This window comes from Siniperca chuatsi, linkage group LG3 (genome assembly GCF_020085105.1).
Source record: "Siniperca chuatsi isolate FFG_IHB_CAS linkage group LG3, ASM2008510v1, whole genome shotgun sequence".
In the NCBI taxonomy this organism is placed as follows: Eukaryota; Metazoa; Chordata; class Actinopteri; order Centrarchiformes; family Sinipercidae; genus Siniperca; species Siniperca chuatsi.
The window spans coordinates 9,911,486-9,934,013 of record NC_058044.1 but is presented as its reverse complement, the minus strand read 5'-3'; the positions used below and the strand labels follow the sequence as shown (position 1 = coordinate 9,934,013).

At 40.7% G+C, this 22,528-nt stretch overlaps 1 protein-coding gene across 4 annotated transcripts in view; it reads left to right on the top strand.

The window, feature by feature from the left end:
* The window catches only part of tll1 (tolloid-like 1), a 65,181-nt gene that overhangs the window by 10,028 nt on the left and 32,625 nt on the right, over window positions 1–22,528 (top strand). For 2 of the 4 annotated variants that reach the window (XM_044191480.1, XM_044191479.1), the window contains one exon: window positions 3,812–4,296. In XM_044191480.1, the coding sequence (XP_044047415.1) occupies window positions 4,116–4,296 (181 nt within the window). In that variant the 5' untranslated portion in view covers window positions 3,812–4,115. Of the gene's footprint in view, window positions 1–1,710; window positions 1,984–3,634; window positions 4,297–22,528 lie in introns of those variants that run through there. The other 2 variants (XM_044191481.1, XM_044191482.1) reach the window with 2 other exon arrangements.

The following is a 22,528-nucleotide window of genomic DNA, read 5'->3' as shown; positions in this document are numbered from 1 at the left end:
CCTTCCGTGCACCAGGGCTCACTGAATGGTGTAAGTATGAAAATGATGTGAATAAAATGCTACGGCCTTTACAGCCACCAGATCTCAACCCAGTTTCACACATATGGAAGATTTTGAACCATCATGTAAGACAATGCTCCCCACCACCATTACACCAAATAATATAAACTTTCATCCTCAGATCTATTCAGTGATTGTCTCTGATGCTAATATCTTGAGGAGGAATGGTGTTCATCCCTCCGACAGACTTCCACAGACTTGGCGAGGAGCACTGAAGCTGTTCTGGAGGCTTGTGGTGGCCTGACTCCATACTATGTTGTACCATGTTGGTTTTTCCTCTAATTTGTCACCCATCTGTATATTGACAAAGTGACGATTGTTTAGAGCATAGTAAGCATTTGGATGGACAGCAGAGAGGAGGATTATGCTGCGGTTGTGGTTCGAGAAGTTTCTGTTTCTGAGTTTTGATGTTGTTTCTCTGCATTGACAATTGGTCACCACTGGAAACCGACTGACTGAAGTTAAGATAACCAGAGCTACTTAATCCCAGTCTTTGACAAAACTTTAAACATTTTACTAATACTTTTCGATTTGAATGTTTGACGGATTTGGGGCAGAGTATATACCTTTAAAGTAAAACAAGTACAGTGCAAACCTTGTGGAGTTGAGCTACTGCATATAGAATTGATGGGAAAGTGTGTTTGAGGAAAACAAAGCTAATAATAGTGCTCCAATACCTGCAGACCACAGCACTTGGGGGAGTCTCGTGGGGCTGCTGGAGGGTTCCTCCTGATGTGTGTGTGTGTGCATCTGTGTGAGTGTGTGCGGTTTCAGGGAGGGGTGGCGGTGGCGGTGGTGGTCAGTGTGCTGGGTCAGAATGCTGGCGAGGTACTTTAACAGAGTTTCAGAGACGCACTGATCGATAAATGCTTTAAATAGGGACACAAATACCTGCACACAGCATTAATCTCAATAGCTGGATCCTGTTTAAGAAGGAAGCATTTTGCTGAATAGATTGGCTGGATGGCAACCACACAGAGGTACAGTAAGTGGTTGGAGAGGCCCAAACGCCACTCAATGCCCTCCCCGGTGTTAATTAGCAGTTGCTTAGGAGGGAAATCCAGACCACAAACACACACACGATGTTGTGTAGAAGTTTTTCCACACAATGCCCCAAGTTTTGGTTTATTTAGTTTTAGATAACTGTCTTAATCTCTAGAGGGTAAACTAGTTGCACAGTGACAAATAACTATATAATGGCTTCCCATCAGCTTCAGCTGTACTTTGCATTTTGTGCTAACTAGCACATGCTAGCATGCTAAATTAAGATGGTGAACATGGTAAACATTATATCTGCTAAACATCAGAATGTCATAGCATTGTCATTATGAGCATGCTGATAGCTCTTAGCATTTAGCTCAAAGCACAGCCTCACAGAGCTGCTAGCATTGCTGTAGGCTCTCAGTGTTGTTAATTGACATTTTCTGACTAATTCAGTTTCATATCAATATGAACTCCCAGATATTTGTATGAGGAAACAATTTCAACCTGCTGATTTAAAAAAAAAAAAAAAAAAAAATCTTATAATATTAAAGTTCAGGCTGTCACCTATTTTGGGGACAAAAATCAGGAGTGTGTTGACGGACACTAAATAAAATCCTGTGTGTGTGCTGGCTCCAGGGGATTTGTGTCCGTGCCCAGGCGTGTGTAGTGGACAGCTTGCGGCTGGATTGATAGAGTGACGTCAGCGCGCCGCTACCTCTCACCGAGGGCAGGATTAGTCGGGAGCAGCAGAGACAGCGCTCCGGTAATCTCCCGGTAATAAATGGGGGGAGACGGGCACGTTCGGAACTGTACTGGTGTACCGAGTGACACCGGAGGCCCCCAGAGACTCCTGAGAAGATCCAGCTGCATTTGACCGAGGATGGGTCGCTTCGTGGCGCCGCAGCAAACCGACGCGCCCCGGGCAGGTAAACGCAGCAGGTAAGCTGTGGAGACGCAGGGTGAACTCGTCTCAGGAGGATTTACCTTGGCAAGGTGTTCACAGGCTGCACCGCTTGTCTGTCAACAACTGCTGCTGTTTTATTTTTACTGCTTGTGTCTGCGCGTGTAGGTTGCACTTGGGCGATTGTGGGTGGCTGCTGACAACTTTACAGTCCGTGCAAAATTTAGGGAAAATTAGACGCCAAGTTTAACTGGCGGTAAATGTTCTTTTCTCAATTTGAAAAGCGCCTTTGGTTCCACTCTCTCTCTCTCTCTCTCTCTCTCTCTCTCTCTCTCTCTCTCTCTCTCTCTCTCTCTCTCTCACACACACACACACACACACACACACACACACATAGTAGAGGTTCCTGCATTGTACTAGTGGGTACCAGTGATGCAGTGCAGGATCATAAACCCACATGAACTCAGTTCACTCATCTGTTGTTGACCGACCTACTGCTGGCATAGTTAGTGTTTATGACAGATTAGAGAAGACATCATAGCTGAATAACAGACTGATGTAGCTCTAAATGTAAGCATATCTATCTATCTATCTATCTATCTATCTATCTATCTATCTATCTATGCTTGGTTGCTTGTACTCTCCATTAATTGGCACAGTTGGAGAGAAACCTGGTTCAGTTTTCCAACTTTGCTGAATTTACAGACAAAACCAAACTAGCTAAATAAATAATTAGAAATAAAACTCAAAATCGTCAATAAATGTTGGTTTCAAGTATTTGTTTGTATTTTCTTTCGGTGATTGAGGAACATTCCCCAAACACTCGGACTAATGTAATCAGTGTTTTGCTTCATAATGATCACCCTCTGAATGTCATAGCGTATTATAAGATCTGTTTCTTTACCACCTTACACTGTATATGTCATGCTGCTGTACAGGGAAGCCAGTTTACCCACCTATATATCGATCTATACCGTCCAACGTTTTTACGCACAAGGCCTAATTAAGCCTAATTGTCCTGAATTGCAATTAATCTATACCCTTAGATCTTTTTTCCATTTCTCTCTTTCTAGGACAGAAAATTAAGAGACGAGAGGAAGTATAAGGACAGACTTGTCATGGTCATAAAAGCAACCTAGTCTAAACTACCTCTGGGCATTTATGGTTTGGCTGTCACCTACTTGGCACCTGCCTCTAAATAACCAGGTAACACCCATTATGCACCGGGTCTAAAGGGTGATGAATACTAAAACCCAAAGGCCAATTTGTAGCCGTCGTGTTACTTTTACCGCTACCGGTTTTTACTGTATAAGTTCACTGTATTTAACGGATCCGTGTGAGTAAAGGTCCAATAACCTGTAAAGATCAGTGCGCGCTTCCTCCACTGTCACCGCGCTGAGAAGGAAAAGGAGCCCCCTGAAGTGAATTTATTACAGTGGGTTGTCCAAATGTATGCGTCTTTCTCTGCTTAGTGTGTGTGTGTATGTGTGAGAGAGAGTCTTTGCAGATTAAAACGGCAGCAGATAGAAGACAAAGAAAGTTTTGGTTCTGCACCATTTGGGTCGAACAGTGCAGGTATTTGGCGGTGTGTGTGTGTGTGTGTGTGTGTGTGTGTGTTTGTGTGTGTGTAGGCGGTGCGCTGACTCGGGTTGAGAGAGACAGCACCACTATCGGACACGGGAGAGAGAGGGGGGGGGGGTGCACTACGCGAGAGAGTGTGAGACAACAGTACTGGTCGGAAATATGCGAGGCGGATGTTTCTTGTGTGAGCAGCAGAGCAGCAGACACACCGCCGTGCGTCTTTGCGCTCAGAGATCATCCAGTCCTGATCCCCTCACCGCTTCTCTCTCCTGTTTATCCCCACAGCAGCCTCACCTGCGAAGCCACAGCGGAGGACAGCGGAGCTCCTCAGCGGACACTTTGCTGACTGACAGACACCGGGACGGACAAACAGACGCCTCAGTGTACTTTTACCATGGAGGAGAGCCGGGCAGAGTAACTTACCTTACAGCAACCTCCACACTGTCCAGACTGTCAGAGAGGAGAGCGATCTTCACAATGAGCCGTTAAATTCCTGCCGCCGATGCTTTCTTTGGAGAGTGGATTGACCATCTCCTAACAGCAGAGGAGACGAGCAGAGGGGCCTTTATTCGTTTATTTCAGTCTTCAGATGGACCGAGTGCCCTCGGCACTGGCCGCTAAGATGCGCTGGATCACGCTGGTGCTTGCCGGCTTGACTTTCTGGGGCAAAGTGACTATTTGTAACTGTTTCGACTACGAGGAGACAGACTATGATTATTATGAAGAGGACAGAGCGGAGACCATTGACTACAAAGACCCGTGCAAAGCTGGTGAGTCCTGTTTTCACTCTGTTTTAGTTTTTAATCATAAAATAGCATTGCAAATAAATAATCTTGCGCATCTGGTCGCGGTTATCCTACCCTCGTGCGCGCTGGCACGGAGGTGGCACGTGTATGTGTGTATGATGACAGCGGTTGTATGTGTGTGCATGTGTGTGCGCACACTGGTCCAGATGCCCCTCTTTCCCCACCCCTCATAACCGATAATTTAGTGTTGGTGGTGATCCCGCCGGTGGATGCCACGTGCAGCCCGGTGACGATCCTGCTAAGCCCGTGTCCTCCTGAGATGCACGCGCACACATTCCGTGCGTGCATCACCTGTAGGCAGAATTTTGGTCCTGATTGTAACCGAAATGTTTGTGCATATACGGACAGACTGTGCATGCGCATTTAAGTATGTGTCTGAAATCAACCATCAAGGAAGATGAGAAACAGCTGGACTCAACTGTACCAAAACGCACTGATGCACGCTCTCTCTCTTTCACACACACACACACACACACACACACACACACACACACACACACACACAGGAGCATCTATACAAAGTGATCATAAATGAATGTGTTGATTGTCACTGATTTAAAGTGGGGTTTATCGAAGTGTTTCCCTCAGTATATCATAGGTCTTTTATAGGTGTGTGTGACATGCTTGGTGTCTTTGTGTGCTGCGCCCAAATGAACTCATGTTTTCAACACAAAGCCTGGAGATTCACTTAAGATTTTATGCAGTCCCTATATTAAACTTAGCTTCTGTCTTTTACTACATACTGTATGTCCTGTGTGTACAGTATTTGTTGGTGTCCAGTGCATCTACTTACTGTAGTTTTCATGGGGCTTTGTATAATTGTACATTGAAAATGTTCAATTCTGGTACCAATATGATACCTGAGTTTCAGTAATCATACCGGCACAGAGCAGTACCTTAGTTTGAGAAAAACAGACATTTAGTCATATAACTTTTCCTAAAAACATTTTAACAGTTTAAATCACAGTTAAGTGTTGTGATTTCCAGATGTTCATGATCAATGAATAAATAAACAAGAACCTCAACAAGCATTTGATGCCATCTTTCAATACTGAACAGTTTTTGATACTTAAAGTGCCCCTCCACTCAAAAATGTGTTTTTCTTATGTTTTTCTAAGCCCCCTAAAATGTCAGACCTTGACTTTACTGACTTGTATCTGTGCAAAGTTTGTCACTAGAGAGATGTTTTCATATTCCTCTACTGAAGGGGGAGATGTCTGTACACTTCCCTAAAATCTGAAATTCAAACAGACTCCGGGCAAGCTAGATTTGGGACGTCACAAATCTGAAAGCCAAACGCAATGCCACTGGCAAAGAAACCTGAAACCTCCAGTGCAGAGCGGACTTGTTAGTACAGAGAGCCAGAGTTTGCACTAAATTAGCGTATTGAACGTTTTGACAGCAAACATGGTGAGTGTGCAGTTTTTGGATGTAAACTGGACCCTGGAGTTTCCTTCCATTATAACGTTACATAATAACAATGTGAACACAGTGTAACATCGTAGCAGATATTATTGTATGTTTCACAACCACTAACACTGTGTCAGCCACTGCCAGTTACAAGCTAATAAGCTAACAAACAACACAAATAAAAGATGCTAACTACACTAACAATTCTGATACATCTGCTAGTCGCTGATTTTGGTGCACAATAGACTCATCTGGGTCTGACTGAGACTCAGAAATGTTTGGCTGAATCTCTCCGATGTTTCCTCTAACTCTAGTCATCTTGACGTGCACCGCTCTCTCACCATGGATGTATGACCCTCACCCATATCCATGCTCTCACCGGCACCGGTCAGCCTAACTCGCAGTAATGGTGGGCGGGGCATTCAGAGATCCAGAATTTCTCAATGAGGGAGAAAGAGTAGCTTCCAGCCCCTTTTCAGAGTTTTTAAAAAAAACTTTTTATGTGGGAAAACCATGTTAAACAAGATATTAATCATAGCAGAGTATTTTTACATACTCTAAAACATGTCTGGAAGGGAACTTTAATGCTATGGGCTCAGTTTGGTTGGTACTCCAAAAGTGTCTAGGCTCTATTGCCGGCAAGTCTGCCTTCATCTTGCACTCATGTTTTTGTGTGTTCAGGTGTACAGACTTGTGCCAGTCTTCTTTTAACATAAAGAACAGTCCAGACCAGTAAGGATTATTGTTGCATGTTAACCCTCCTGCAGAACCAGCATCATTCCTACAGAGCAGGTGGAGGAATCTGAACTTCTCCTCTCCTCTTCTGTTTGTGCAAAGTTGCAAGAGAGATGTTACAATGTTGTAAGACCAGTAAGCATCTTCTACTCTAGATTCTTGTTTTGTTTACACCCGTCTGACTGTGTGTGTGTGTGCAGATGTGTTTGTGTACACGTATATGTTCGTATGTGGTTTTTAATGGTTTTTAACGCAGCCTTAATGTTGTCTGTGATGACACGTTGGACTGATAAGAACTCCACCCTGAACCCTGAGCGTTCACACGCTGACCAACACACATTCCTCACATACCAAATACACAAACCTGACAACCCTGGATGCTGGCCAGTGTGTGTGTGTCTCTATGTGTGTGTTTTCATGTGCATGCTACACTGATCTCTGTGTGCGGGATTTTATGTTGATACTGCAATCCCATGACTCTGTGGATTTTAGTTATGCTAAGACCTGGCCGTGTGTGTGTGTGTTTGGATGGAAGCCCGGCAGGTTACAGGGAGACAGTCAGTCTACATATGTTTGAGTAACTGAGCGACTCTTGTAGGTTAAAATAAGTGAGAAAACATAGGCAGTGTTTTTATTTGCTGGAAATATCAGTGCACATAAAGAATGTATTCATTCTCACACGCTTAGATTTCGCACAGCAATTGCACACACGAGTATCCCGTTTTCCAGAGCAGTTTCTGTTTCTTCCTGTTGAGTAAAATCACGTGTGCATGTTTTACAGAATCTTTTCATTTTTAAATGTTATTTTTAAGGCATTGTTTAACCTTTATTAGATAGTTGACAGTAAAGAGCAACCAATAACGCGGGGAAAGCGAGGGAAGGGGGGCAACATGCGGCAAGACAGCCCCTGTCTGGACTTGAACTGGGAACATCACATTTCCATAGTATGCATCTTGTGTTCAGATTAAATGCAAATCAAATGTCTTTATTCATGCCAGTTTGGCTGCTGAAGTGCAGTCCTTGTTTCCACAAACAGCCAAGAGACAGTACGGACGTTTGCTGTGCATACTTAACAGCATGCAAATGTATGTGTGACAGATTTCAAAACTTTTATTCTAACACTCTCCATTTTGCTCCGGTCTTTGTACATTAATGGCGTCAAATACCTCAAATAAGATAGCCTTAAATGTTTTTGCTTAAGTTGAAACATTTTGGATATGTCTTAATGGCAATTAACACCACCTAGATCAAATCTACATCTGTTCACATCCTTACATGAACTTTTTATGCATTCGTGCCATCTCTAATTTTCATTTTGTGTTCAGTCTGAATGCACCAGGAGACTTGTGGGCTTTCAGGATTTACCTAATATTCCCTTTCATCTTCCTCTTACATGCCCTAATATCATGACAAGCTTCTGAATGAGGTAATATTAATGCATATAATCTGTTTGTGCATGGTGCGAGGACTGGTGGTGAAATGGTTAGTAGATTAATCGATTAGTCGGCTGACAGAAAATTAATCGGTTGACAAAATAATGTCACCTCAAGGTCCTTTTAGTAGCTGTTATGGAGCTTTTGGGCGAAATACAGGGTCCTTATCTGCAGATTGTCCAACGGTAGATGTTCAAACCTCTTTCAACCTGTCATTCATGTTGACTTAAAAGTTGAGGTTCAAAGTTTATTCTTGACCTTGAAAACATCAAATTAATTGACAGCAATTTTGATAAGCAATCAATCTTTCTTCAAGCATAGTTATTCAAGCAAGTTATTCAAGTATTAGCAACAATGCCAAACATTCCCTGATTCTGGCTTCGCACATGTGAGGATTTGCTTATTTCTCTGTTTTATATCATTTTAAAATAAATATCTTGGGGTTTTATACTGTTGGTAGGACAAAACAAGCAATTGTACATGGGCTCTGAGAACTTGTAATTGGTATTCTCTTACACCATTTCACGCTCAACCTCCATTTACACAACCACATCTCCCACGGTCAGTCATCAGTGTGTATCTTCCCAACATATACATACTCGCACATAAACCTCTTAACATCTAAAATGTTGTGTACATACACAAATATGCACACAGAAATGCACCTGTCGGAGTCTACACATGTACATGCATGCACATAAATTGATAGGTTTACAGTGTCTGGGGAAATGCTGCTAAAAATAAACTTTTTTGCATATGCACATCCATCCATAAATTGAAAAAATTATCAACAGATGAATCGGTAATGAAGAGAATTGTTGGTTGCACCCCTAGTGTGGACCCATTTTGTTGTCAGTGTGTAAAGAGTTGGTGGCTGTGTCCTTTATATGTGTGTGTGGAGCTTATAAGAAGTGGCTCATTCCAGGCCTGACCCTGTGGCATCGGTCTGAGTGGTTGGTATTCCGCCTCCTGTTTTTGCTGGGAAAACACAAGGGGAATATTTGGCTGTCTGCTTATCTCCTCCGAGTCCCACACTGGTAGACAGGAGAACACACACTTCCAGGCCTTTGTGAAGTGATTTCCCTACGCGAACGCACACATGCACACAGACGCACACACTCGATACACACACACGCAGGGCTCCCTCCATTCACCCCCGCTTATCTCTTCCTGGTTGTCTGCATCCTGCTACTCAGCTGGAGATGACACACACACGCGCACACACACACACACTCATACGGACGTGCACGAGGTCCTACGCTCACTCAAGAGTCATTCATGCTTCCTTCCAAATCACTGTTCTCATAAAATGCTCACACAAACGGAGTGAAAGCAAAACAAACCACGGTGTCCGAATGAAGCTGTGGGTCATTTCTTCAGGAGTGACCCAGGAGACTGACCCAACTGCCTGTTCTCTTCTTCAAATACAATAGTGGCCTATCACAGGAGTGTGCAACAGTATAGTACAATACATAATGTACATTTTCTCATAGGCGTACATCTCTGAACTCAGATGTTACAGTGCAGGATTTACAATAAGAGATCATGCTGCAACAAGGGTGGAAACAATTAGATTTTAAAAAATGTGTTATGATTTCAAAGAAAATGTAAAAATGCTGAATAGTGGTTTTGTTCTCTTCATCGTGCACAATCTGAGCCAATCTATTTAGAAGCAACAGCAATGATGCAGTACACTTTCCCCAAATCCTGCAATGAGGAATTATTCTTTTCTGTCTCCACACAGAGTCGGGTAAAGGAGTTGATAGTGATTTAGTGTCAAGTTCTTGAGCACGTAAGTAACATGAATACATCACAGTTTACATGTGGAGCTTGAACCAGGACCTTCCACTTGAGGGACAATCTCCACCATGCTGTCTACAAGAAGTGGTTCATGTTGGCTGAAGCTCATTGTGATGTTCAGATAAAGGTTGGCTGCTAAATATTAGTGGAGTGGGTAAAGATACAGTGCTGATGTTATACATGATATCCCTGTTGTCTTTTTTTTTTTTTTTTTTTACAGGTGTAGGGAAGAAAAGCACATGTTTGCAATTTAGTTGTTTCCAGTAACTCACAGAGTTTGACGTAATTTGCATCCAAACATTTTGAGTGTAGACACTCTGCTTCCATTGGAGTTGCTCCAACCTTTGTAGCGTCTGGTGACGCTCCACCCTAAGCACTTACTTGCTTAAAAACAAAATAACATGTTTGTTACGTTCCAAAGTCACTGTCATGTTAGTTTATCGTAGCTTGATAAATACATTGATGCTTTTGGTTGTTTGTGTGTCAGAAAACCTGTACTGCACCATCTTTGGTTTGCGCAAACTGTGTAAAAGTGTGTTGTAAAAGATTGAATGCAAAGAGATTTTCTGCTTTATTTGAATTTGACAGCTGGGCTGTTTTTAAAAGTCTGTGTTTATTCACCACAAACCGTCAAAGTAACAACTGTACGGACAATAGCTGTAGCTGTTAGCTAGCTAGCAACATATGCACCGACTTTGTGTGTGGGACTGTGTTAGAGGTCTTCACGGTACAAAACAGACCAGTAGAAAACTTATCCGAAACTGATGCACATATATTTATTTCCAAAAAAAGAGACCTGATCCAAAAAGGACCCGAGGACAGTTAGTACTGGTCCGAAATGCAGTCTGAACAGAGCCAAATAGAGAGAAAACACCAACACCAAAAACAGCGGCACATTTAATTTCTGCACTTCACAGTTTATAATCTCTCTCTCGCCTCAAAAAACACAATTTTCTCCTGTAATGATTATGGGGCATCATGTGACCAGAGCTGATAGCGATTCTACTTGGATCCGCTCAGGTATTAGATATACTGACACACAGACCCGACACCCGAGAGGACTCCGATCCTGGGTCGGATCTCTGATACCAGTAACCCAGTAGACCCATAAAAACCTGTAGTCCATGTATGAGTTTCTGTGACAGCTCAGACTCTGACTGATCTCAAAACTTACCAGGAACTCCACTCTTTCTGTGTCTCCAGACCCCCTTTTTTCTTGTCTCTGTACATTCATGAAGTGAAGTCGTACAGCCTCAGGATAAGTGCGAATTGTGAATCATTTTAAATTCGCACTAACGCATCTTTGCTTCAGTTCAAGCAGGCCAAGAGTGAATCTGTGTCGACGTATGTATCTTTAAAGTGGCTATACGCTCGCACTGCCTCAAAAAATTTGCTTTGAATTTAGTCTGAACACAACTTAACAAGTCCAAAAAGTCAATTTAGATTCTACACTATATGATTCATAAAATGTTAAATAGTTTGTGATAACACTATGTGGACTGTATTCTGTATAGGTTTTTTTGGCTGTTGTAAAACAGAAAAGCAATTGAAGCTTCGTAGAAACAACACAAAACCAGTATTTCTAGATTCAGGTGGCATTTTAGTGACTGCAGGTGTTCATACAGCTGTTTTGATATAAGTTTAACTAACACTTTTGTATTTTATCAGTGCACCGGGTGTATCTTAAACAGCTGAATGCGTGTGTCCATGCCCATGTATACTGTTTGTGTGCTTTCGAGTTTTTCAGTCAGAGAGTGAAGCCCACCATGTCGTGACAGTGAGCTGCAGCTACTGTTCACCCCTTCCCCCATTCCTCAGTAGGAAGGAAACTAGAGCAATATGTGTGTGTGTGTGTGTGTGTGTGTGTGTGTGTGTGTGTGTGTGTGTGTGTGTGTGTGTGTTGACACTGTGGCTGCATTGTGTGTGTATGTGAGCGAGAAGACAAGTGGTCTCACTCATATTATATTAAACAGGATTTTCCCGAGCAGAGTGCTCCTGCCACTGAGCTTCCGAAGTCTTCCACAGGATTCCCGCCTCAGCACAAACTCTGCGGCCGCGCTGAGAGCCGACTGTTTGTTTTGGAGCGTCATTGTTCCGGAGCTGCAGAAGCCATGAGTCAGCACCGCCGTCACTCCGCCCACCTGCCACGCATTGCTCAATTATTAAATGTCTGGCTGCTTTTATGTCACCTAGCTTTTCCTGATGGTATTTATAGCAGCAAAAATCATTCGCACACACCCGTTATTGGCTGAGGAAAAGCCACCTTCTCCTTACAGTCAAACGCTGTCCTCAGTATTGTAGGAACCCAGCTGTGGTCACACAAGCAGCCTCCCTGCACCGATACAAAGCTACACACTCTTAACTAGGTCCGCTATGATATTTTGATATTTTAGCTAGAAACAAGCCTTACTTTTGGCCGTGAAAAGTAATGTACAAAGATAGTACTGCATGTACAGTTATCTAGAAGTGTTAAGTCAAGGGCAACTGGACTTGCTTTAGGTTCTTAAAGACGTTTAGCCTCTAATCCAAAATGCTTCTTCAGTTCCGACTGACCGGTAGGGAGTCCCTGGCATTTATCCTCTGTAGCAACGTTTACACCTTGCGAGTCGTTGGGTGTCATGTGAGAGTCTGAAGAGTCACATGAGTCACTTCTAGATGTACCATGACCTGGATGACCAAGAATCTTCACAGATGCATGTACAGTTGATGCACAACAACCAAACAGTGGCTAGTTTTATGCCACTATAAAGCGTCATTTTAAACAAACATCCCCACATTATTTCTACTAACTAGCTAGGAGCAACGTTAGCCACATTATGTTGCTGGCCATAATATTGCAAGTCATTAAGTGGTAAACTACCCAGTTTTTCCTTTTGACATTGCTTTATTTATTGCTTTATTTATTTCCATAATTTAACAAAAAGCAACTCAGATTCTGCTAGAATCTTATTCTTGGTCCTTGAAAGTTTGTGTCCTGTGTAGCTTCTCTTTCACACCAAATGTACAAACATGCAGTCCTACAAAGCAGCTAACTTTATCTGGCCAGCTGCACTGACAACCAGCCAGCTATGTTAGCCATTGGTGCAGACTCAAACTTAAAGAAACCAGCGGCAACAACAAGAGAAAGAGAGCAGTTTTCTCAATGTTTAGGTTACCTAATGTTACATTTGTGTGGTGTTTGTGTTGTGCTTTTGATTAGGAAAGCACAACTCTAAAACAAACACTAGCATGCTAACAAGTATCCACTTAATAAGGTTTAACCTTAACCCTGCAATAACTTATTTTCTTTTGGCCACTTGGGGGCAGCAGAAACAAGTTGTGAACACAACACTGACATATCATCACCTTTTATATTTATATAGCAAACAGGTGCTTATTTATAAATCTAGCAGTTACTGAGCAACGTTATCATTCATTTGGAGTCGAGTTTCTGACCACCCGATGAATGTAAGTCCAATATTCACTCTTTTTTAGATCTGTTTTTGGTCTCTACTAGGGCTGTGCGATGTTAAAAACATCATATTGCTGTTATTTTGACAGATATTACAATTTGATTCACAATTAGTGGGAATGATCATTTTTGCATCACAGTTTTCATTTTCACTGAAAAAACTATTAAAATCATGATGATGTGACATTTGTTGGGGTCTGTACCAAACAAACATGATTTCTTACATCTGGAGAACAAGATTTACAGTCCAGGGCATCTCTGCACCACTATAGTACTTCATTATAATGGTGTTTTGTCATTAATTTTTACCGTTTTAACGTCCTGAGGGAAATATCGACACTTAAACAATCAGCTGAAAATAAAGCTCTGTAAAGTCTTTCCAACACTTTTAGACTGTTTGAAACTGCTTCAGTATTAGCCAGCTGTGTCAGATTTCATGTCCCAACCTGATTTATTCACTGTAATCTGTCTATGAAACTCATTATTCCTAGTAATTGTGCTGAAGTCAATGTTACATCAATCCTCTAATAAGTGAAGCTATGGACGACATACAGGACAGTCCACCAGCTTCACAAACAATAACATTGTTCTCTGTTGTATATCTTTCATTTGACCTTTGTTCATGTAAGAGCCCGTTGCCTGCCAGGCCCCGGTGTGCACACCCAGGACACCCTGATGGTTAAATCAAGCCATGATCGTGTCCCGTCACAATGTCTGGCCAAACCCATGACCTACTGGAGAGGAATCTGTGTTACAGTAATGTGATTAGGAGGTTACACCAGCTCTGTGTGTCATATGATATTCTGTTATTTTTGTCTCATACCAAACATTTCTTTGTCTGTTATTCCCTTCAGTTTATGTGTGCTCTTTTGAAGTTGCAGATGTTCCTTTTACTTTGTCTTGAATATTATAATTATCTACATTTTAAATTCAGTTACAGTGTAACACACACGGACTGTTTTTGCAAACTAGCTTAAAAACCTTTTTAATTTTACTGTGGCTCCAGAGTGATATTTTACATATATTTTTTTAGGTTATAGATATTTTACAACAGCACACACCGTTGGATTCATGGTGATTTCTGTTTCAAAAATAAAAAGATAAATTGTTCTCTTTGGGAACTGATGGCAGGCAGCCTGACAATATTTGCCTATTGATTGGATTTGTTTATGATCAGACCTGGCCTTTATTACCGGGTCGTTTCAGATCTGTTTTTCTGCTTTGTTCATGCATGAAGAAACTTTGCCTATCCTTATCTGTAGACAAACATACACACACACACACACACTGTGCTAGAGGTAAACACACTGATGTGTCAGTGGAGAAGTGTGTAATTGGGTCTTTGTCAGTGTCTGGGACTGTGTTTAAGCCAGCAAAAACATATGATTAGTGTGTGTGTGTGTGTGTGTGTGTGTGTGTGTGTGTGTCTGTTTGTGTTGCAGGGTTCTTTTGAACTAGCATCACAGATACATTTTCCTTAACTCTGCAGATGCACATTAAACATCTGTTAAAGAAAATGGTGGTAAAAGTGGCAGCTTAGCTTGTCTGTGTTACTGGAAAATTGAAAAGTATGTAATTAACAATACTTTTCTTCTTCAGTCCTACATGATCATGCACATATATTTGTTTCACTAACCCTGTGGGGGACAGTCATTGACATAATGCTTTCCCTAGCCCCTTTACCTTAACCTTAACCTTAACCCAATTGTAACCTGTACCCTAAAACCAAATCTTAACCCTCAAAAAGCAGTCTCTACCCATGGGGACCTCAATTTTTGTCTCCTCAGTGACACGAGTCCCCATGGGTTAGTGTGCATTCAGGTTATCCCACTGGGATATAAGAACATGAAACACACAAACATACACACTACGCTCTTTTATTCACGATTACAGAAGTTGGGATTATCCCCTCCTCTCTCTCTTACACACATATTTGCAGGAGGGTGGAGTTCTGAACTTTTTGAACTTGGACGAAGTTCAGTTTTTTCTCTAAAAGCACATTTCTGAACGGTGACGTTACCGACTCCAGCATCTCTTCACATTGCAACACCTTACATAGCCAAGTGGCACATTGTTATTCCATATTAAATTCTCACAAAGAAACTATAACCAATAATCTTAGTTTAAAGTGATGCTTTGTAGTTTGCGCCACAATGGACAATGGAGGCTGTGGTTAGCTTGGTTTCAAAGTAGTTCCAATAGAGACAAGTATCAAAACATCCATTGAAACTTCTCAAACCAGTCATGTAGCATAACCCAGCCCTGTATGCCTTGGAATAATGTCCACATTGGATGAGTCCACACCTTACGATTTACATCCAATGCCAACATTCAGTGCAGATGCAGGAAGTAGTGTGCCCTGTATTTAGCGAGATGGAAAGTAAGTCAATCAATCAATCAAACTTTATTTCTATAGCACCTTCCAACAACCGAAGCTGAACCAAAGTGCTGTACAACATTAAAAACAAGATAGGTAAGTAAGGGTGTGCAGGGTTGGGGTTGTGGATCGGACTTTCATGCAGGAGAGTTTCCCCCCGTCACAGACCTGCATACAATGTTCACCTTTTTACTAACCACAGTCTCTCCCTAACCTAACTATACCTTAACCACAGTTTATTTGCAGTAACCATGATCTTTCCCACAGATACTGCGGAAAGTGACGGCATTGGACGTAAAAAAGAAAACATCATTGAATGTAATCTGGGGTTTTGCAGAATCATCCAATATGGACCTTCTTGTCTGGTGGCAGGGTTGCATTATGCATTTCTCTCTACTGTCTATCTGTATGCACAGTTAGAATTTGCCAAAACATGACAATATACAGTGCTTCTGTTTCAATCCTCATAAACGACCCTGCACACATTGGTTTAGTAGTGCTCACTAATTGGCTCATAAGTCTGATGCTGCACTTTTTATAATCAAAACAAAGCATGAGTACAAGTTTTATACAAATTTACCGTCATACACATAGTGAAGGTAAGCAAAAGTGAACGAAGGTGGAGTCTGATTTTTTGTTTATAGATGAAGTGATTGCCCAGTAATCAGGCTAACCAATGAATGAGCTTGGACAGGCGGTCCTGACCAATGGAAGAGCAAGAATGTAAGCGCTCAAACATGCACACACCAACAGACGAGACTACTCAACGACTAACAATTGTTTTCATTATCATAACATTTTGATTATTTTTTCGATTAATCAATTAGTTGTTTTGAAATGTCCAAAAATACTGAAAAATGTCCATCACAATTACTCAGAATCAAAGGTGAAATTTTTAGATGTCTTGTTTTGTCCAGCCAACGGTCTAAAACCCAAAGATATTCAGTTTACTATAATAGAAGGCTAAGAAAGCCACTGAATATTCACAATTCAGAAGCTGGAACCAGTGACATTTTGGCACTTTTGCCTAAAAAACGATGTTAACAATGAATCTATTTAAATATTATGTTGATCGATGAATCAGTTAATCGACTAATCGTTTCAGCTCTACTCCACAAGGTATGTGCAAGGATTGTGACAGTAGCAGTGTAATGTATTTGGCCTTGTTACGACAAAAATACAACTATTTGGAATATACTGCCCATACATACATGCTACAGGAGAGGTTTGAGAAGTTGTGATGATACTTGATTTCCAAACTTGTTACCATGGGAATCCGTTGTAAAAGCGGTGCATCCAAGCTGACCACAACCTCCATTCGATGTAGACTGCAAACTATTAACTGCCACCTTTAAATGGTACAGGGGTTGACAGAATTATGGAAATTTTGGGTGGAGAAGTATCACTTTACTCACTCAGCTGGGTATTATGGTTTATTTATTGTTGTGCTGTACAGTTTTTGGGCGTGCATTTTTTGTAACCTTGCCACATTATGAGTGTTTTCAACACTGACAGTGAGCTCAAACTGCAGCACCTGTTGTTGCTCACAAAGGGTTAACATGCAGGGTTAACAAGCAGCTTGCACAGTGATTACTTTTAGAGAAAATCCTCAAACAGGGTTGAGATAATCTCTTTTTAATATTACAGTACAGTTCACAGTCACAGTTATATGCAGTATAATAATATCACACAAGTGGAAGGGCTCATACACATGTTCACACACATGCACGCACACCCACATCTTAGCCCACCTACAGTGTGACCTTATATTTGCTTAATGAGGAGCTTAGTGAGATGTGTGTGTGTTAGTACACCCCAGTGAGTACAGCATGAGTGCATAACTCTCTACTGTATTGTACTGTAGTGTCTGTCTGTAAAATGTCAAAGGAACAGATAAATCTGTTATAGTAATAAATAATATGGGAAAAGGATTTTAAAAAGTATTGACACTAAATGATATTGTCCATCAATATATATATATTTTTAATGTTACTGAATGTTGGTACGTATATTACGAATCTGTACAAACACTCATGCTTGTATTCACTCATGTGTCTCCAGCTGTCATTGCTTATTAAATCAGTGCATATCTGAATGGAAACAGTATATTTTTCAGCAGTGGAGTCACATTTTGGAGTATAGTTTGTTTAGAAAACCACAGCATCAATGTAGTGTCTGAAAGTAAAAAAAAAAACGAAACCTTTTTTTACAGAAACTTGCCATCTGAATATTGAAAAGACGCTATAATAACATAAAAATGATACACATAGTGGCTTTTAGGTGATCACAAAATAGAAACTATAAATATTTAAGTAGGAGACAAATAAATTGTGAGACTGAATATGATAGAAATGTCACCCTAAGAAATATAAAAAAGGTAAAACATGAAAAGTAGAGTAACTTTAACAAAAGATATCTTTTTAAAAAATGCTTTCTTTTTTCTACCCAACATTAAAACATTTATTCATCAATTAAAAACTAATGAACTAAATGTTTTCATTATTTTACAGTTTGCTTCTATAAATGCAAATGTAATTGTTCAATTTATAAATTGTTACTCTATCTTATCAATGTATTAACAGATTACAATTAAGCACTGAAAAAGTTTATGATCAGATATGTACTTCATAGGCCCCAACAAGTAACAGCTAAATATGCGTGTGTGCTGTACTGTTCAGGTGCAAATATGTTTCAGTGAACATTGATGATGAGCTAATTTTCATATTTTAGCTCTCACAAAGACACACACACGCGATCACACAGAGCCACTGTCTGTTTGACATTTGTTACCGGGCTGCAGAGTAAACTTGCAGAAAAGCCGACATTAGTCCTGTCTGCCTGAGAAGTTGATCAATACACGGCCAGCTCGCTCTCCAAACAGCCAGCATGGTGGGAGGTGGTGGATGCATGTGAGGGAAGTCTGCCTCTCAGTTTGGGTTTGGTGCATTATCCCTGTGTGTGTGTGTGTGTGTGTGTGTGTGTGTGTGTATGTGTGTGTGTTTGCTGCAGTGCCCCTGCTGAAGGGCGAACAGTAAGGCCCTGGTCAGCATGATGTAGGCCTCCTGGGACGTCCTGGGGTTTTTGGATCAATACTTTTCCTCCTGCATCTCCCTGCCTCACTGTCCTCACCGCTCCTCACCCACTGGCTTGACTTTGGGCTATTTATGGTATCTCTATGGATTAACAAGACCCCAACAATCAATGGGCCAAACTTACTATCACTGTACTCTCCCTCCTCTTCTCGCTTTGTATCTCTGCTTGTGTCAGCTCCTTTTCTCCTGAAAACTTTTAGTCCTTGTAGTTTCTCTTGTTGTCCTGAAAAATCCAAAACTACTAGGTGTGTAATGTCACAAACACAGTCACAAATAGAAACAAAAGCCAGGGGGAATATCATATCTAATGAGAATTCACACATATAATGACCTTTTGCTGGTGAAGTGTGAGTTTGTTTTAGGTGTAAGTGGATTTTTTTGCACCCATTTTGTAGTTTCTGTGGCTCGCTATGATACCACTTTGGTAGAGGCTGCAGCAGAGGGGAGTGTCAGTAGAAACTGTGTCGCCCACAGTGCAATTTGGTGTCAATTCTTTTTTTTGTACCAACGCCTGTTCAGACCACATCATAGTACAAGTGCTGGTGTAATTGTATTATTTTTGTAGCTTTATATGGAAAAGCCACACCGACATCAGCCTCTTCAGAATCAAATAAACCCCTTTTATTATGTGAAGTTTGACTGCTGTACTTTTCGACCAATGACTCACTAAATGGAGCCTTTTTTAAAGCACACAAGGGAAACACATTTTATTCTGTCAAGTACAGAATATCAGAGTATATCTGCACATTTTATTACTGTGTAAATAATTGTTTTCCAGGTGCAGATATGGGTCACAAAAAGTGACATTACAAATCAAACAATAAATGACAAGAACTGATTTGATTGGTTGTGACTGATGCCTACCACGACATCACCAAATGATAACTGGTTTGTCCTAATCAGACCCCTTTTACAACTGCACCTGTACCATCTGTGTGATGGTGTTCTTGCTTATGAAATGACCAAAAACCTGTCGGTCATGTCCAAGTATGTCAGCAGCATGAACCTGCAGTAGCACCTCTATGTACTTGCACTTTTATTCAGACAAACAGGGCACTGAAGATACAGAATAATTATTAATAATGACAAAATACTCTGTTGAATGATAAAAGCTGAATTACAGGATGACAGAAAACTAATCAGCAACTATTGTCACAATCGATTAATTGTTTATGTCACTGTTCAAGTTACAGCTTCTCCAATATGAGGATTTTATGCTTTTACTTGTACTAAATGATTGTAAACTGAATATTTGGGGGGATTGGGCTATTGGTTGAGCAAAGCAAGCTGTTTGAAGGTGTCACTTTGGTCTCTTAGTGACATTTTACAGACCAATAATTATTTGATTAATCAAGAAAATGATTGGCAAGTTAATGATGAAAATAATCATTAGTTTCAGCCCTACCTAGTAGATTAATATGAACATTCTAAGAAAAACAGTTAATAAATAACAAGTTAATAAATGAACAGCGTTTAAGGAACTATACATCATAGATGTCCAGTCTCTATGGGTTTAAAACAACACCATTTAAAAAAATGTAAGCATATTTTTCACATACACAGCTTAAGCAATTTTCACGCATAAACAAATTTTTTTTTAAAGCAATAGTTCGCTATTCGTAATTCTTTGCTTTTTTTTTTGTTAGATGAGAAGATTGATACACTGGACCACTCTCATGTCTGTATGCTAAATATGAAGCTACAGCCAGCAGCTGGTAAGCTTAGGTTAGCATGAAACAAGAAACTGGGGGGAGAAGCTAGCCTGTCTCTGTCCAAACGTAACAAAATCTGCCTGGCAGCTCCTATAAAGCTCACTAGTTAACATGCTATATCTCATTTGTTTCATCTGTATCCATGTCCACATTTTTGCCTTTGGACAGGCTAGCTGTTTACCCCTATTTCCACTCTTTATGCTAAGCTAAGCTAATCAGCTGCTGGCTGTAGCTTCATATTTAGCGAACAAATATGAAAGAGGTATCGATCTTCTCCTCCAACTCTAGGTAAGAAAGAGAAGTGTATTTCCCAAAACATGTAAGAAATTATACATAATAAATGTTAAAGCTGGGTTTGAAAAACACCATTTTATTTACAACCTTTTTTTCCAACACAGGTGTAATATGTGTTCATGTAAACGTAATTTCTTGAAGGTTTTAGAGTAAACCCTTAAGTGTTACGTAGTATTGTCTACATTATAGATAAATGATATATAATAGTAAATGCATACAATACAGATAATAACAGCAGCAGCTTTATGCTTTAGATCGGAATATTATCCTCATTTCTATCTAACCAGCATATCATACACCACCACTCAGCAGCACATACTTCCAGTCTGTATCTGATATCATGATTTGTAAACCATCTGTGGTCATTGTGGTTTGCTCCTCACTGCAACAATAGCTCGGAGTCGAGCACAATGGCACCCTGAACCCCCATTTCCTTTAGTGGCAATCCTGATTAGCTAAGTGACAATCTTCTCCCATGCCATTGTTAATGTATTAGTGTCTTGAATCCCTCTGGAGGGCAGTAACTTCGCTCAGCTAATCATTTAGCGATGGTTATCATTCAGTTGTTCATTGTTAGAGGCTGGGAGATACACTGTAGATATGGAAGGAGAGGGGGAGAAACAAAGAGAGAGAAACTGGGTGAACAAGGGATCCAAAATGTGCTTTGTCTGATACTGAGGGGTGTGTGATAGAAACACAACCACATACATATCACAAGTTGAAGGGAAGGAAAGTTTTTGAGTAAGATGATGAAGAGAGACAGGCAGATGAGGCATGCTGTGGGACCGTGGGAACAGGAGTGATTTTAAGATTGAGAAAAAGTGGGGTTTTTTTGGCCAACATATGCACTCTTGCACACACCACCACAAATCTACGGAATAATGTGATCTAACGCTCGAAATGTGAGACATTACGTTCCACACACTTATTCTTTTTTTTTTAAGAACTTCATAGGAACTGTGAAAACCAGATCAGCTTATCTCAGGAACTGAACTAGGAACGACAAATCCATTTTGTACATTCCTGTTCCTGTGCATCTGAGGAACCGGGAAGATTAGGCAAATGAAACCGATGATGGATTGAAAAATGATGGCAGCGTTTGAAATACAGTTTTCACACACAAAAAAATAACAACAGAGTCAGAGAGTCATCCTGTTGTATGTACTAAGGGATGCCCTGTGGACCCACAGCTGTAATCAGCTCGTGGTCGCAGAGAACTTTTTCTTTGTCCAGCTTGCATGGGAACAGAGATCATGACATGGCTTTATCTGCGTCTCAATGGGTGAGGGTTGAGAGGTCCACTATAGGAAATATGTAAAAGTACAAACATCAATATATCTTATGCTGGTTAAATTGTGGCGTCATTGTTCTGACAATGCTGTACTGTCAAGATATACATTGCCTACATTTAAATATAAAAACACTGTAGCTTATTTATGTAAGCACTGAATGATCAGAATTTTACAAAGGACAATTGTGGGTTTAACTGGTTTCCGCTTGTTGCTGATTTTTCCACAGCACAAATTACAGGATGAGAGCACAGTAGTATGTCACATTAAAGGATAGGTTCACATTTGATCAAGCATGTCTTAAAACAATACTCACATGCCCATGTGTACAGTACATTGAAAGAGTTCTGCTGAAGTTAATATGAGGCTCCAGCTGTCTGAGAGAGTCAAATCAAGTAGGTATCTTCCAAAGTTACAAATGTTTTTAGTACAGAATTCTCTCTATGTGTTCCCACAGACAGCATTGCCTTAGTAATAACAAAAAGTACCCATTTGATTTGACTAACTGAGATTGCTGATGCCACATATTAGCTTTGGCTGACCTTAAAAACACATTTTTGAACAGAGTGAGGACTGTGGATTTTGTCCCCTAGCACTTACATT